At 39.8% G+C, this 14,766-nt stretch overlaps 1 protein-coding gene across 2 annotated transcripts in view; it reads right to left on the reverse strand.

The window, feature by feature from the left end:
* ARHGAP10 (Rho GTPase activating protein 10) overlaps positions 1–14,766 on the reverse strand; it is a 374,232-nt gene that overhangs the window by 137,522 nt on the left and 221,944 nt on the right. For both annotated transcript variants that reach the window (XM_020994057.2, XM_078148947.1), the window contains exon 14: positions 7,929–8,003. In XM_020994057.2, the coding sequence (XP_020849716.1) occupies positions 7,929–8,003 (75 nt within the window). The remainder of the gene's footprint in view (positions 1–7,928; positions 8,004–14,766) is intronic.

Below are 14,766 nucleotides of genomic sequence, written 5' to 3' on the forward strand. Positions count from 1 at the left end.
ATACATAAGCCAGTAAAGTCATCATAGCAAGAGATGGCATGGTATAATAGAGGTCTAACCTTAGAATCAAGAAGACCAGGGTTCAAAATCCACCTCTGACATTTACTGGTTGGGTAAGTCACCTAATCTCCACACTTCCCCCAGGCAACTCTCTATGACCAGACATGATGAACAAGTTGCCAGTAAGTACTGTGAGGGGAAGTTTCCACATGGATGAGGTAGCATGGGACAGTACAAGAAGCACTAGATTTGACATCAAGAGAACCTGGCACCACATCCTTGTTCTACTATCATTTACTGTCTATGTCACCCTTAATCTCCCTGGGGCTTAGTTTCCTCATCAGTAAAATGAGAGGGTTTCCTTGAGAAAATGAGGTGATTAGACATTTGAGGTCCTTTCTAGCACTAAGTCTATTATTCTATGATGAAATCAGAGATTTGGATATCACCCAAAAAAGTTCTTACAAGTGCTGCTATTTCCACATTTTTTTCTTTTGAGAATGGGTCTTCCTATCACAACCAGCATTCAAGGACCCTACCACTGACTGATATGGAAGTTATGACTGGCTCCATTTCTGACCTGGATCAGTTTACCTCTCCTTAGGTCACCCAATGGCCTCCTACTCCCAAGGGCTTGCCATATTTGCTGCTGGCCTTAATGCTGCTTTGCTTTAGCCCCTAGTGCAGCTGTGAACTCCTCAAGGGACTCACAAGGTTCAACCTCCCCTGACAGCAGCAATTATAGGCATGCACCACCATACCTGCTATTTCCATATTAATGTTACTGCTACTCATTCACGCAATAAACATTTCTGAGCACCTACCGCACTGGAAATCAAATTTATATTCTTCCCCATCCTACATCACATTTTGTCATCATTCATTATCTAATTTGTTTTATGAGTGGCATGATTAAACTGGCTCTTCCTTTAATGAGCTTTAATGAAGTGTGTGCTTGTCCTATCACCACTCCCCCTCCCCCCAAAAAAATAAATGTTCTTTTATATAAAGCTTCCGAGTTTGGAATAAAAAGACATCCATGGCAATAAACAATGCAAATAAATTAAGTCGGGGAAAAATAACAACCCAAAAGCATACGAAGAAAAAAGTAGAAATGAAGGAGGATAAGAGAGAACATCCCAATTCCATAGCAGTATTTTTTTTTTCATTAAAATGTGTAAGTACAAATTATAACAGGCTGTCTTCACTGCTGGGTGTGTAGACAAAGCTGAAAGTGAATATTAAGTAAGCTACAATGAGAAATGACTAGTAGCCCACTGAGAACCAGCACACTTGTCTCCTACACTGCTGTCTCGTCAAGGGGAAAAGAGTTCCATGAAAGAAGTTACATTTTCCCCCTAAAGACTGCTGGACTTGTACTTAGGAGGCCCAGAGTTCGAATCTTGTCTCTGACATTTATTAGCTGTGTAGCCATAGGAAACCCATTTAACCTCAGTTAGCCTTAGGTTCCTCATCTGTAAAAAAGGAGTAATCATTCCTTACAGGATCCACCTCAAAAAGTTGTTGTGAAGATCAAATGAGATAAGCTATATCAAAGTGCTTCATAAAATTTGATAAGCTAACAAAAACATTAACATAAGTTTTGGACAGTATTTTTGGTTTCAAAGAAACCAAATCATTTTTTATGTTTTGGTTTTTTTGAACTGATGGACTATAGGAAAATAAGACTTCTGCAGGGTGAAGAAAGAACACTACTGAAATAGGAGAAGGTTTTGGTCTTGGGGTGAAGCTGAGAGGACACCCACTCAATGTCATGCCTTGGCATTTTGAAAGTGAAACGAAACAGGAAGTGATGGTTATTTGACAGTCAAATTATCATACATGTAAGGTCAATTGTTCATGACTCCAGTGACTGTTTAAAGCACTTCAACATTTCTGGATTCCAGCAACTGACAAGCAATATGCAGTAAAATACAACAGTGGTAATTGACACTGATTACATTTTTGATCAGTTCACACAATTCAGAACTCATTTGTTACTGAGCTTGTCAGACACACCAGAGATACATTTAAAAAATCAAATTAAGCCTCCTGATTGAAGGTGCAGTCCTTTATAACTAGGACTAAATAATTCTGTTCTAAAGGCTTTGCCAACCAATTACTTCTGTAACTGAATATTCTCTCTCTCATTAAATCAATTATTTAAATCTCATTTTAACATACAAGTCAGATAACACTTTCAATCAGCTAGCTACCAGCAAATCACCATCTTAAGGTCCAAAAAGTTTCTAAAAAGGAATCTTTTATATGATGTTCAGCTACCAAGTTATCTTTCTGTTTGGTTTTGAGAACTATGGTATTTCTATGGAAAAATAAGCCTTCCTCTTGACTTCCTGGAATAAAAAGCAGCTGTCACATCAGCAGCTAGTGACTACATGGTATCTATGCTGCTAATCCACTATTAAATTTTCACTGTTTTCAAATAACTCAATCATTACCATCTCTCCTTTACAATAAGAGGCTGCATTTGGCTAGGTGGAATTTGTTGATAACATATTTGGAAGCTTTGAAATACATTCTAAGCAGTCATTTAGAAAGTATGTTTTGCTTTAAAAAAAAATAGGAAAGAAAAATGACCTCATTCCATTTCTTTCTTTCTTAAAAGAAGTATAGGAGGAAACTAAAATAATAGACACAACAAATCAATTTGCAGGTCCTCAGATTGAGCATATTTGGGAACTAGTTCCATGCTTGTAATTAACATGATCATTCCAAGGGAAGTGAAGACTGTATGATTACTCTGCCTGTGAAGCCATTTCTGATAATGGCCACCACTGACATTTATCCCATCCTGAAGAACTCAAGAAGGCCACTGACTTGAGGTATTAGAAAAATAAGCTTTATGATCCAAAATCTCAGATATGAGTCAGCTAAGTTAATGTATAAGAAGCAGTGGGGTTTCACATCAAACCCCACTGCCATATTCCACCTCAGTTATACTTTGAGGCTAGGGCTTTAAAATGTTCCATGCCTAAAGTAAGCAGGGTAATTCTCCTTAAATAAAGAACCTCTTCTAAATTACTTCTGCTTTTCTTCACAGCTCCTTTTCTATTTCCCCTCTCCAAAAAAAAAAAATCTATCCTGATTTTTCTGCCCCTCAGTTTTAGAAACACATAGAACTCACCAGGATGCATGTTATTATTTTATCTTGTCACACAATTTTTCACCTTCTCACTGAACCTGTTCCCTGATTTTTTCCACACAGAAGGAAGGAGGAAGAGGAGCAGAGAAACAAAGAGGAAGAAACGTATTTACTACTCAAGTATCTTATTCTTAATTCATCTTACCCTTCTTCTTACTCTCACACCCCATTTACCAAAGAATGGTGACTCACCCAGAGCTACAAAGAGGTAATATCTCTTTTACCAGCAAATGGTTCAGTATTTAGAATAAACATGGGTTTCAAGTGAGGATGTAGGAGAAGCAGATGTGAGGGAAAAGGGGATGACGTGAAAGCAAATAGAAGGGGATGTTCATATCTAGGGCTCAGGCACCTTCGATGAGATAGAAGAAGGTCTGGGCAGCTGCGGCTACCCCAAGTCTTACCGATGAAAACAGAGTTGCTTGTAGCAACAAAGGGAATAGAATGGCCTTGTTCGGGAGGGGAGAAAGGAACAGAGACAGAGTGGGAGACAGTATTGAGCAAGACAGGTAGAGGCTAAGGAATGAATGGTATCTAGCTACCTTACTTCCCTTCCCCTCACTTTTCCCCTTCTCCCCAACTACTGGTAAGCAGTTTAACAATTTCACACTTACAGAAAACTACCAGCAGCAAGAATTGCTGTTTTAAATAGGGGGGAAAGGGGTAGTTAAAAAATAAAGTGGAGATGGGAGAAACATATTTTTCCTGATTTTATTCTGAAAATGTAAATGAGGAAACATATACAAGGGCCATCAGGGACACATAAGTAAATTCAGCATTCCTCTCCATCTATAAATTACTATAAGTATTTCACATATGGTACCCCAGGTACCTAAAACATTTAAACTAAGCTATATGCAAATACAATAACTTACGTTGAAAGAGTCAGGAGTCAGACATAAGTAAAATGGTAAGCAGTCTCAATGGGTATAAGTAGGTTATTAGGAATAAAAAGGGAACTAAATAAAATACTTCACTTTCAGGGGATGCATATAGCCATGTAGTTTATCTATGTCACATTAAATAACTCGTGGAAAAAAGAAAAAATGTTTTAACAACAAACAAAAAATATCATTGTGAAAATGCTAACTTGAAATCATTATTTTAATGGAAGAAATGTCCCAAAATACAATGACCCAGCGTCATAAAGATCACAGACAAATTCATAAAGATTAAGCTGGTCAGTGTATAACTCTTTGCTTAGCTTAGGTTTGGATGCCAATAATCAAAATCTGACTGCTACTACTCTGTATAGCTTTTTAACTTCAGAGAAAATAAATTCAAAAATAGTTGGTGGGAGTAAAGGAGAAAATAAACCCACTAATATCTACTGGAGAAAATTAGAAGGGAAAAGAAATTCTAAGGAACTCAAATTAGATAGCAGATATTAATACATGAATTTATTTTGAGAGGGCAGCTAGGTGGCTCAGTGGATAGAGTGCTGGGCCTGGAGTCAGAAATTCCTGAGTTCAAATCTGGCCTCAGACACTTACTAGCTATGTGACCCTGGGCAAGTCACCAAACCCTGTTTGCCTCCATTTCCAATCTGTAAAATGAGCTGGAGAAGGAAATGGCAAATCACTCCAATATCTTAGCCCAGAAAACTCCAAATGGGGTTCAGGAAGAGCTGTCCACAATTTAAAAAATGACCAAACAAGAGATTTTAGTCAACATGATGGTAAGGATTTTAGTTAGACCTAAAAACAAACTGTTCTAATGTTAATGCTGCCCAAATATTAAGGAATCTGCATTTTTTCCACAGTCCTAATAGCATAGCGGCAAGAAGACTAGACTTGGAAGTAGAAGTCCTTGTTTAAATCCCACTTTGGATACCTGCTGGTTGTATGACAATAAACAAGACATTTAACCCTTGGGTCTTAATTTCCTCATCTGTAAAATGGGATAAGAGCAGCACATATCTCACAGGGTTGTTATAAAGATTAAATCAAATAATGCATGGGAAGCACTTTCCAAACCTTAAGGCATTATGGAACCTGTGTAGCCCAGTGAATCTGGTTTTAGGAAGACCTACTTACAAAGTCCTTGGAGGCAGCTGGGTGGTACAGTGGATAGAGAGTAAAGCACTGGGCCTGGAATCAGGAATACCCGAGTTCAAATCCAACCTCAGATAATTACTAGCTATGTGACCCTGGGCAAGTCACTTAACCTCTGTTTGACAGACTGAAATAGCAAGCTAATCGTGTATCTTTGCCAAGAAAACCCCGGAGAGAGCAGAGCTGTGCTATCGTCCACGGGTCACAAAGAGTCAGACAGTGCTGAACACACCCAACAACTTTTAAGTCCTGCTTCAGACACTCATTAGCTATGTGACCCTGGGAAAGTTGCTTAACTTAGTTTAGCCTCAGTTTCCTCATCTGGAAAATGGAACAGCAAATGTCTCACAGGATCACTGTGAGGGCTCAATTAAACTAATCTACATGATAAGTTTTGTAGGCTTTAAAGTGACAGATAAGTGTCAACTAAACCAACCTAATCTAGCCTACTTCCTGTCACCATGCTGACTCCCTAACATCTTTGCCATCTGCAGAATGAAGTTAATGCAAATTTTCTCCAACAGCATGATGGAGTCTGCATTCCTTTGTTTTCAGGCTTCACAAGGAAAATAACAAGTTCCTTCACTTCTCCAATTTGTGGGGGATTATCGGAGGCAGCAAAGGAACACACACACCAATACCAACACCACCCCCTACCACACCAAAACACCTTATAAGCTACACACTGCTCTTGACGGTGCTTCCAACAAGAAAATGATATGGCGGCCGGAAGTCAGGGACACAGAGAGAGAGAGAGATTAATCATAGATTTTGTGACAGCTCTGCACTTCTGGGAGATGGAGAAGAAATCTTTGTTCAGACTATACTTGAACATAGGGAACTAAGTAATAAAAAACATGCTGAGGTTATCGTGACAGATTTAATCCACTACTTAGGCAGGGAACACCTTGCACACAGGTGGTGCTTAATAAATGTTGGCTGAACTGAAAGCAGGGGGAAAGTAGGAACCTTTGGGTTCCGGTGGCATGTTTTCTGTCCAACATTTCTTTCTATTTTGATACCAGTATAATCTTCCACTTTGAATCCTTAGAACACAAATCTTAGAAACGAGGAAAAAGTGTTTCTAATTTTAAAATTAAGTAAAAGCAGATGCTGAAATCCCCATTAAACTCTTCCAGCTGCTACTGAACCACTGGCAACCTGAGTTCTATTTAATTTGGAGACTGCTGATGGTAAACGGGGAACACCGGCCTGCCAAAACTGTATGCCCAAGTTAGACCAGAGAGTCCAAAAATGAAAACGGCCCCTGAAAGCAGACAGCGCATTATCATAACACAACTGTCCAACTGGAAGACAAGTAAGTCTACCTTGTGTTGAAAGCCTCAGGAAAAAAAAAAGTGCTGCTTATGAGATCTTTCATGGCACACAACCAACGTTATCTACAAGGTGCTGGGTGTTGGGGCTTTTTTTATTCCTCTTGGGTGAAGCATCCTCCCCCAGAATCTTTGCTACAAGTCTGTACAATGCAGGCAGATTTAAATGCACTGACAGAATACCTGAGGGCGTTGTTAATATTGATTAATTAAAGTGAGATATCATATAAATTAATATTTAGCAAGGTCATTATGACAGACTGATGTGACGCACAGGCCCTCAAGCCTGATGCCTTATCATCACTCCAGAAGAGACAGCCTGTTTAAGGAGGTGAGGAAAGGCGGGGGGTTGGTTTTGGCAGGGGGGTGGTCGTACAGGTGGCATTGAATTGACAGTGGCATCTAATATAAAAAGCGCTTTGTCATTCACATAATGTCTTGGGTAATAAAATGAATTCACTTTCTGGTTTCCTCTAGCCTGCCGTGCCAAAGAACACTGTGTTATCAGCACAGATGGAGCGTGCCTGGATCTGGAGAAGAGCCTGGTGCAAACTGCATACAAGCCACTCTGAATACCATGAAGCCCCGAGAATCAGCCCCTTGCTGTCGGAGTGACAGGTTTGGAAGCTCCATAAAAATGAACTAATCCCAGTGGTCTTGTCGAACCTCATGTACTGTCAGGACTCTGGCCAGGCAATCTGGATGCCAGGCAGATATTAGAGGCCCGGACACAGGGTAGCAATGGATTTGCATATGGAGGGTCAGGGTCCCGGGTTCAGATCCCCTCCTCTACTACTGTGTGACCTTGGGCAGGTAACCTTGTCTAACCCCTCTGGCCTTCGCTTTCCTCATCTGTGAAATAAGAAGGTGGGACCTTCTGGGTCTAAATCTGTGAACCCACAGAAAGAGCATGGTGCACTGGAGAGTGACTGATTGAGAGTCAAGACACTGAGTTCAAATCTCATTCTTGTCCCTGACTGAGAGACCCAGATCACTTCAGTCTTTCGCTCTTCCTCCGTGAAACAAAGAATTAGATTGCATGGGTCCCAGATGTCCCTTCCAATTTGAGATCTAAAATCCTAAGATCCTGTTGTTCTGGTAGAAGAGGGAAGGGAGGGAAGGCACCAAAGCCATGGACCCAAATTACTCTCCTAACCTAAAAGATGAAGGTGCAGGGGAGAGGCTCCATTGATACAAACATTAATGCTTCCCTCTAGTAACCAACTCATCACTGCTCAGGAGAAAATGTGCCTAGACTCCAGGAGTAATGAATGGCTTTGCAAATACAAATTCTATGACCATAAAAGATATTATAAAATTAAATTAATAGAAACCAATAATGCATATTTTAAAAAAAGGATTATAAAAGAGGCATACCCATTAACACACTCAGAAGTCTCTGGACCTTTGAACTCACCCCCACAACTCTATACAGTCCTTGATCATTTATACCTATGTGGGAGACAAAAAAAAAAAGTTAGCAAGGATATCTTATATAATCTCTCTACATCTTTTTAAAAGGCCAAAACACTTTCACCCCTAAATAATTAATTCCAAAACATCAAACACCACTAAAACTTTGTCAAGTCTCTGAAAATAAGGCATGTGACAAAAACAGCTGTCTAGCAATAGCACTGGGCCATAAACTGTGATTGGAAAATCAGCTCCTATTTCTAAAAAATGATTGGCCCTTTCTCCTCATCTTCCCCCTTGTTATCATCCCACCCCATTTCCTCCTCTATGTTTCTAATGAGTACATGGCCCTTCTTGCTAAGGTGAACGTGCTCTCCTGAGGATGGCATAATCAACAGCCATCCTGTGTTCTCCAGCAGATTATCCCTACAATCAGACCTTCTCTTGAAATGTCAATCTTTCTCTATCTACTGGATCCACCCTGCTCCATACAGACACTCCCAAGTCTCCCCAACCTTGGAAAATTCTCACTACATGCTGCCATTCTTACTACTTATGCTAGAGCTCTCCTCCCTTTCTTAAAGAAATTCTTTGAAAATCTATTATCACTACCTTCACTTCCTCTCCTCTCACTCTCTTCCAACTGCCAGTAGCCTAATTTACAACCACATCACTCAAATGAGACTGCTTTCTTTAAAGTTATCAATGATCTCTTACCTGATAAATCTAATGGTCTCTTCTAAATCCTCATCCTTTTTGACCTCTCTGCATCACTTAATATTGGTGACTATGCTATCCTCTAAAATACTTTTCTCTCTGGGTTTTTGGGACACCCTCCCTCTCTTGGTTCTCCCATCTGTCTCACCACTTTTTAAATCTTCTTTGCTGGTTCATTATCGATAACATTCCAATTAAATGAATACCCCAAGGTTCAGCTCTGGGTCCTCTTCTCTTCTTATACTTCATCTGGTGACTTTATTTCTCTTATGAGTTCAGTTACTATCTACATGCTGACGACTTCCAGATCTATACATCAACCCTGGGTCTCTCTCATGAATTCAGTCTCACACAACCAACTACCAATGGCCCATTCCAAAGTGGTCATCCAGCAAGCATCTCAAACTCAACATATCTGAAACAGAATTCATTCTCGTCACCCCAAACCTACCCCATTTCTATATTATTGTCAAGGGTACTTCTATACTTCCGGTCAAGTAGGTTTGCAACTTGATGTCATTCCTCAATTCTTAACCGACCCTACATAACCAGCTAGTTGCCAGATCTTGTCATTTCTACCTCCATAATACCTCTCACATGTATCCCCTTCAAACTAACCTTCTAGTTCAGAACCTCATCACCTCTCACCTGGACTCCAGCTCTCTCTCTCCCTCCCTACCTCAAGCCTCTCTTAAACCTAACCCTACTTCCACACAGGTGCCAAAGTGATTTCCTTACAGTGTACGTTTGAAAGAGTCACTCCCATAACTCAATGGTCTCCAATGGCTCCCTATTACCTCTCAGAACAAATAAAAACTCCTCTATTTGGCATTTAAAGCTCTCTGCAACCTGGTTCTTTCAGTTCTCTTATTCTCCTCCACACATACACCCTGCAATCAAACCATATAACTTTCCATATTCCTTCTCTGTATCTTGGGACGAGTTGTCCTTTATGCCTGAAATGCTCTTCCTCTTCCTTTCCCTGTCATAGAATCCTTGGTTTCCTTCAAGACTCAGCTGAAGCGCTATCTTGGACATGAAGCCTTTACTGACTCCCCACCTCACTGCTAGCACATAACCTCCAAAACTCTTGCACATGATGCCTTCCCCATTTGAAAGAAAGTTCCCAGAAGACTGGGACTATTTTTAATTTTTCTCTATATCTCCAACACTTCGCACAATGCCTGGCATAGTTAGAACTTGAAAATATTTGTTGATTGATCAACTGATTGATTTGGAAATAGTGTAGTATGTCCATTTCCTGGATTAATGGAAAGGATTTGGATTCAAAGGACCTGGGTTCAAAATCCAGCTCTAATATTTAATGTGGATTCTTTGTTTTGACAAATTGCTTAACATCTCTGGACCTCAGTTTCCTCATCTGTTTAAAAAAAAAAAGGAAAAGAAGAGGTAGAATCAATTCCCTAAAAAGTACCTTTCCATCTAAATCTATGCCATTAGCACACCTACGATCTCATCAAGGTGGAGAACTCCTGGCACAAAAATGCTTCCACTCTACGGAATGACAGCTCATCTCTAGCTTACAGCCTTAGAGAGTTACCTGGGGCCCTTAAGAGGTTAACTGATGTGCCCACGATCACAAAGTCAGTGTTAAGAGGCAAGACTTTGGTCCTCCTGACTCCAAAGCCAGCCTTCTATCTAACGTGTAATGTCTTGGGACGTCTACTAATTCTAGGAAGGGGACTGGACCTGCAATTTCATCAGGATGTAGAATCCTTCATGTCAGTACCTCAAAAAACATTTCCTAAGCACCTACTATATGCTAAGCTCTGCATGTGAAAACTACTTCTACCGGTGCAGGTCCAACCCTGCTCTGCAACTTAGACAGCTGCCTGAGAAGACTGAAAGGGTAACTTGTTTGCTCACAGTCACATGTGCCAAAGAAGGAATTAATCCCATTCATCCCAATTCTGAGACCAGCCCTCTCTGTCCTCTATGCCATCGCACTTTTCCAACGTCATCCCGCATATGGTACATCGAAACCTGAACCAAGAACCACAGGCAAGAATTATGAATATCTTAGATCGCACACAATCTATAGACAAACAATTTTCAGCCTTGTTGCTACATTGTCTTGTAAATCTAATCTGATTTGAAAATTTGGGGGATGTTGGAATTTATAAACTAGTAGACTAGAAGTCATTGCATGGATGGACTCCCAAGAGAATGTCCACAGAGTAGAATAGAGTAGAGTCACAGTCACCTTCCAAGAACACCCAAGCTCAAATTCATTCCAGTCCAAAAAGGAACCATAATAATGTTTTTTCAAGAATATTTGCACAACATTCCCAGTGAGAAATGCTAATACTTTACAGACACCTCAAATTTGGGATTAAATTGAACTACATCACGGAAACTGCCACCATCTCTAACCAGAAAGCAAGCAACTCAAAGTACAACAGGAAAAAAAGAGGCAACTGAAAAAAAAAATTAAGTCAAAAATAACTTCCTATTTTTACTTTTCTGAAGATTGGCAGCTTTTAGGCAGTGCATTTCTTTTCTGTGAGGCTGATGTCATCTCTAACAAAAACACAAAGGCTGCTTGGCAAGGTAGGTGATGGTACATTTAACCCCTAAACTTTCCAAGAGAAGAAGACAATTGAAATTATGATCATGGGAATCGGTTTAGTAATTTCTCTTCCCTTTTGTTTCTTCCTTACAAACATAACCATCTTCTTCTCTCCTTATCCTTTACTGAGCATGCCCAGGTCATACAAACTCTCATTTCTCCAGGTCACAACTGTTTTGTTTTGTTTTTTTCCTCTCTCTCCTTCACTAAAACTCCCAGAACCAGGACAACAGAGGCTAATCTATTTCTCTGTTTATCTCTTTACAGCAAAAAATCAGTTAAAGAGACAGCCTCTGACGTGGTATGGAAATCAACTGCAAGCCTGGAGAAGACAAGAGTTTTGTTTTGTTTTTTAAAATGCAAACAGATGGCCAATGGGCAGGAGATTAAGAAGCTTTCTGAAGTTGGGTTAAGAATGGAGAATAAAACAAAATATCGGTGGCATCACAACCTGTTGTTAAAAAAAAAAAACTAGAAATCAAATGAGTGCCAAGTAACTGGGTTACTAATGAATAACTTGCGGCATACAAATGCAATGGAATAACATTGTGTATAGGAAGACATACCAAACATGAGGGATTCAGAGAAACAAGGGGAGACTTATACAAACAGATGCAGAGTGAAGAAAGCAAGAACCAGAAGAACAACGGCTACACTAATGTACAGGAAGAGAACACAGAAAGGTAGACAAACTCAGATCATTTGCAATTATCTTGCTTCTAAGAGAACAAAGGATGAAAACCTCTCAAGAGAAAGCAGGAGGGATTTTGTTAGTCACTTTACTGAACTTGTTCTGAATTACCGGAGAGTGTGCAATGAAGGACAGGAGCATATCATCCATTTTATAAATAGAAAGGAAAAAATGGACCTACTTTCTTCCTCTAGATAGGATTTGTTCAGAGTTTAAAACTTAAAAAAAGTCTTAAAATACTTTTGAGAAAGAATTTAGAGAAAGGGGCCCCCAATATGGGGAAATTAAAATAACCTGATCAGAATGAAAGAAGTCAAATCTCTAAGCTGTGTTCCACTCTCAAACAAATGGGCTGCTTTGAAAAACATCTAAAATACCTGTAGTACTGAAACAAGGATGTTACTTTTGCAATAATAATCACTGTGCTGGTAATTACTATCAGATAATTGATCAAGTTCAAATTCATCAGGCTGAGAGAAGCAAAGTTAATTGCTGATGCATAATGAGAGGTGCAGGGGGGAATTAATGCAGCTCAACATGGTTTTTACTTTTTAATGAAATTTAAATAAACCACTTACAAAAGCAATCTGGAAATGTTATTTAAAAGGCATAGGATCATAGAACTGGGAACCATGTTGGAGGTCATGTAGTCCAACTCAGTCATTTGACAGATAATGAAACTGAGGCACAGAGATGTTAAGTGATTTGCTCAAGATCACAGGATCATTAAGTGAAAAAGCCAGCATTTAAACCTTGTTCCTGGGACCCCCCAATCCAGAGCTTTTTCCACTGAACCACACTGCCCCCATACTATAACTGAATGTTCCAGAACTTTCCCATCTTCCTGTGTTACTTGAAACAGCTTCAGACCAAGAAACTAAAGAGGAAAATGAACGTACAGATACACAACCAGGACAGAGAACTATAGGCCCACAGACACATGCTACAGAAGTCCTGACAACATCCTCCAACCCCAATCCATTTCTCCCAGCTCTTCCAGACCTGCACAGCACTCAAAATAATCATCCTAAAATACTGCTTCACTATATGATCTCCCTGCACATGAACCTACAATCACGCTTTATCACCTATTAGATAAAAATCTAAAATCCCTGGGCTAATGATCAGTTGGCAGGCATTTACTAAGCACCCAATACTTGCAAAGCATTGGAGATATAATTTTTTTTTTAATGAAAGAACTGAGAGAGGATTCTGGGAAAACGGCAGAAAGGTCAGAAAATTTCAAGCTCTTAAGATTTTCCTCCACAAAAGAGTTGAACAGTGCCTCTGGACAAACACTGAGCGGTAAAATCAACTAAGATTAGGGGCAGAACAGGGGTTCTCACGGGACAACTGAAGAAGATCTGAAGAAAAATCCCAGGAGGAGATTTTCTCCCGGAAAAGAGTAAACACCTCCAGGTAGGGACCTCTTAACCAACAAGTGGCGAGCCCTGGGGTTAGCTGGTTTGGGAGGCTGCTGAGACCCCAGCCACAGGAACCTTTACCCTAGGGGACAGTGAGTGGAGTTGGGCATCTGACCCAGCCAAACCCAGTAGTGCTTCAGAGATGCTGTGGAGGTGAGAAGGAACCAGCATAGGCCAGGTGAGTGCAGAAACAGTGGGGCAGGATACCACTGGCTGTGGGCACTTACTGGAACTGGAGGTCTCGGTTTGAGTTCAAGGTCAGGAGGGAGAACTGAAGAGGATCAGAGGCCAGAGGTATCATCCCCCATACCCCAGGACTAGAGGTGATTATAAAAACTAAATTATCACCCAAAACATGCACAGGCAAAGGAAAAAGAATCCAACCACAGAGAGCTTCTATGGGGATAGAAAAGATTGGGGTTCATCTTCAGAAGAGGATACTGAAGCAAAGAAACCCTTTTCTACCCCAAAGAGCAACATCAAATGGTCACCTGCCCAAAAAGAATTCACTGAAGAACTTAAAAAGGACTAAAAATCAAATGAGAGAGATTAAGGAAAAACTAAAAAGAAAAACAAGAATAATACAAGAAAAACAAGAAGATTATGAAAAGAAAGTCAACCAATCAGAAAAGGAGATCCAGAATCTGAAGGAAGAAAATGACTCCCTGGAAATCAGAATTGGATAAGGGGAAGCCAGCAAAGTTATAAGAGATGAAGAAAAAAAAATATATGAACAATGAAAAACAGAAGAGAATGTGAAATATCTCACAAGAAAAACAACGGATCCAGAGAACAGATCAAGAAGGGAAAACATAATAATCAGACTACCTGAAAGTTCTGATCAAAAAAAGAATCTTGATACAACAATATAAGAAATAATTAAAGAAAATTGTCCTGAACCTCTAGAACAGAAGGGGAAAGTAAAAATAGAAAAAATCCACTGATCACCACCTGAAAGAGATCCTACAAGGAAAACTCACAGGAATATTATAGTCAAATTTTGACACCCCAGATCAAGGACAAAATATTGGAAGCAACAAGAGGGGGAAAAAAAAACAATTTACATACGGTGGTACCACTATTAGAATTACATAAGTCCTAGTAGTGGTGACACTAAAAGATCGCAGATCTTGGAAGACTATATATATAGAAGAGCAAAAGAACTGGGCTTCTGGCCAAAAACATTATGCCCAGCAAAGCTATGCATAATTCTGAATGGAAAAAAAAAATGGACATCTGATCAATCATCAAACTTTCAGGATTTTATTTTTAAAAAAACCTGAACTCAGTAGAAGATTTGACATACAAGAGCCAAGAGAAATATAAAGTACATACCTATCACCAATTGCAAGGGACTAAATAAGGATAGATTGTTTACCT

This window comes from Phascolarctos cinereus, unplaced genomic scaffold (assembly GCF_003287225.1).
Source record: "Phascolarctos cinereus isolate Bilbo 61053 unplaced genomic scaffold, phaCin_HiC Scaffold_9;HRSCAF=440, whole genome shotgun sequence".
Lineage (NCBI taxonomy): Eukaryota > Metazoa > Chordata > Mammalia > Diprotodontia > Phascolarctidae > Phascolarctos > Phascolarctos cinereus.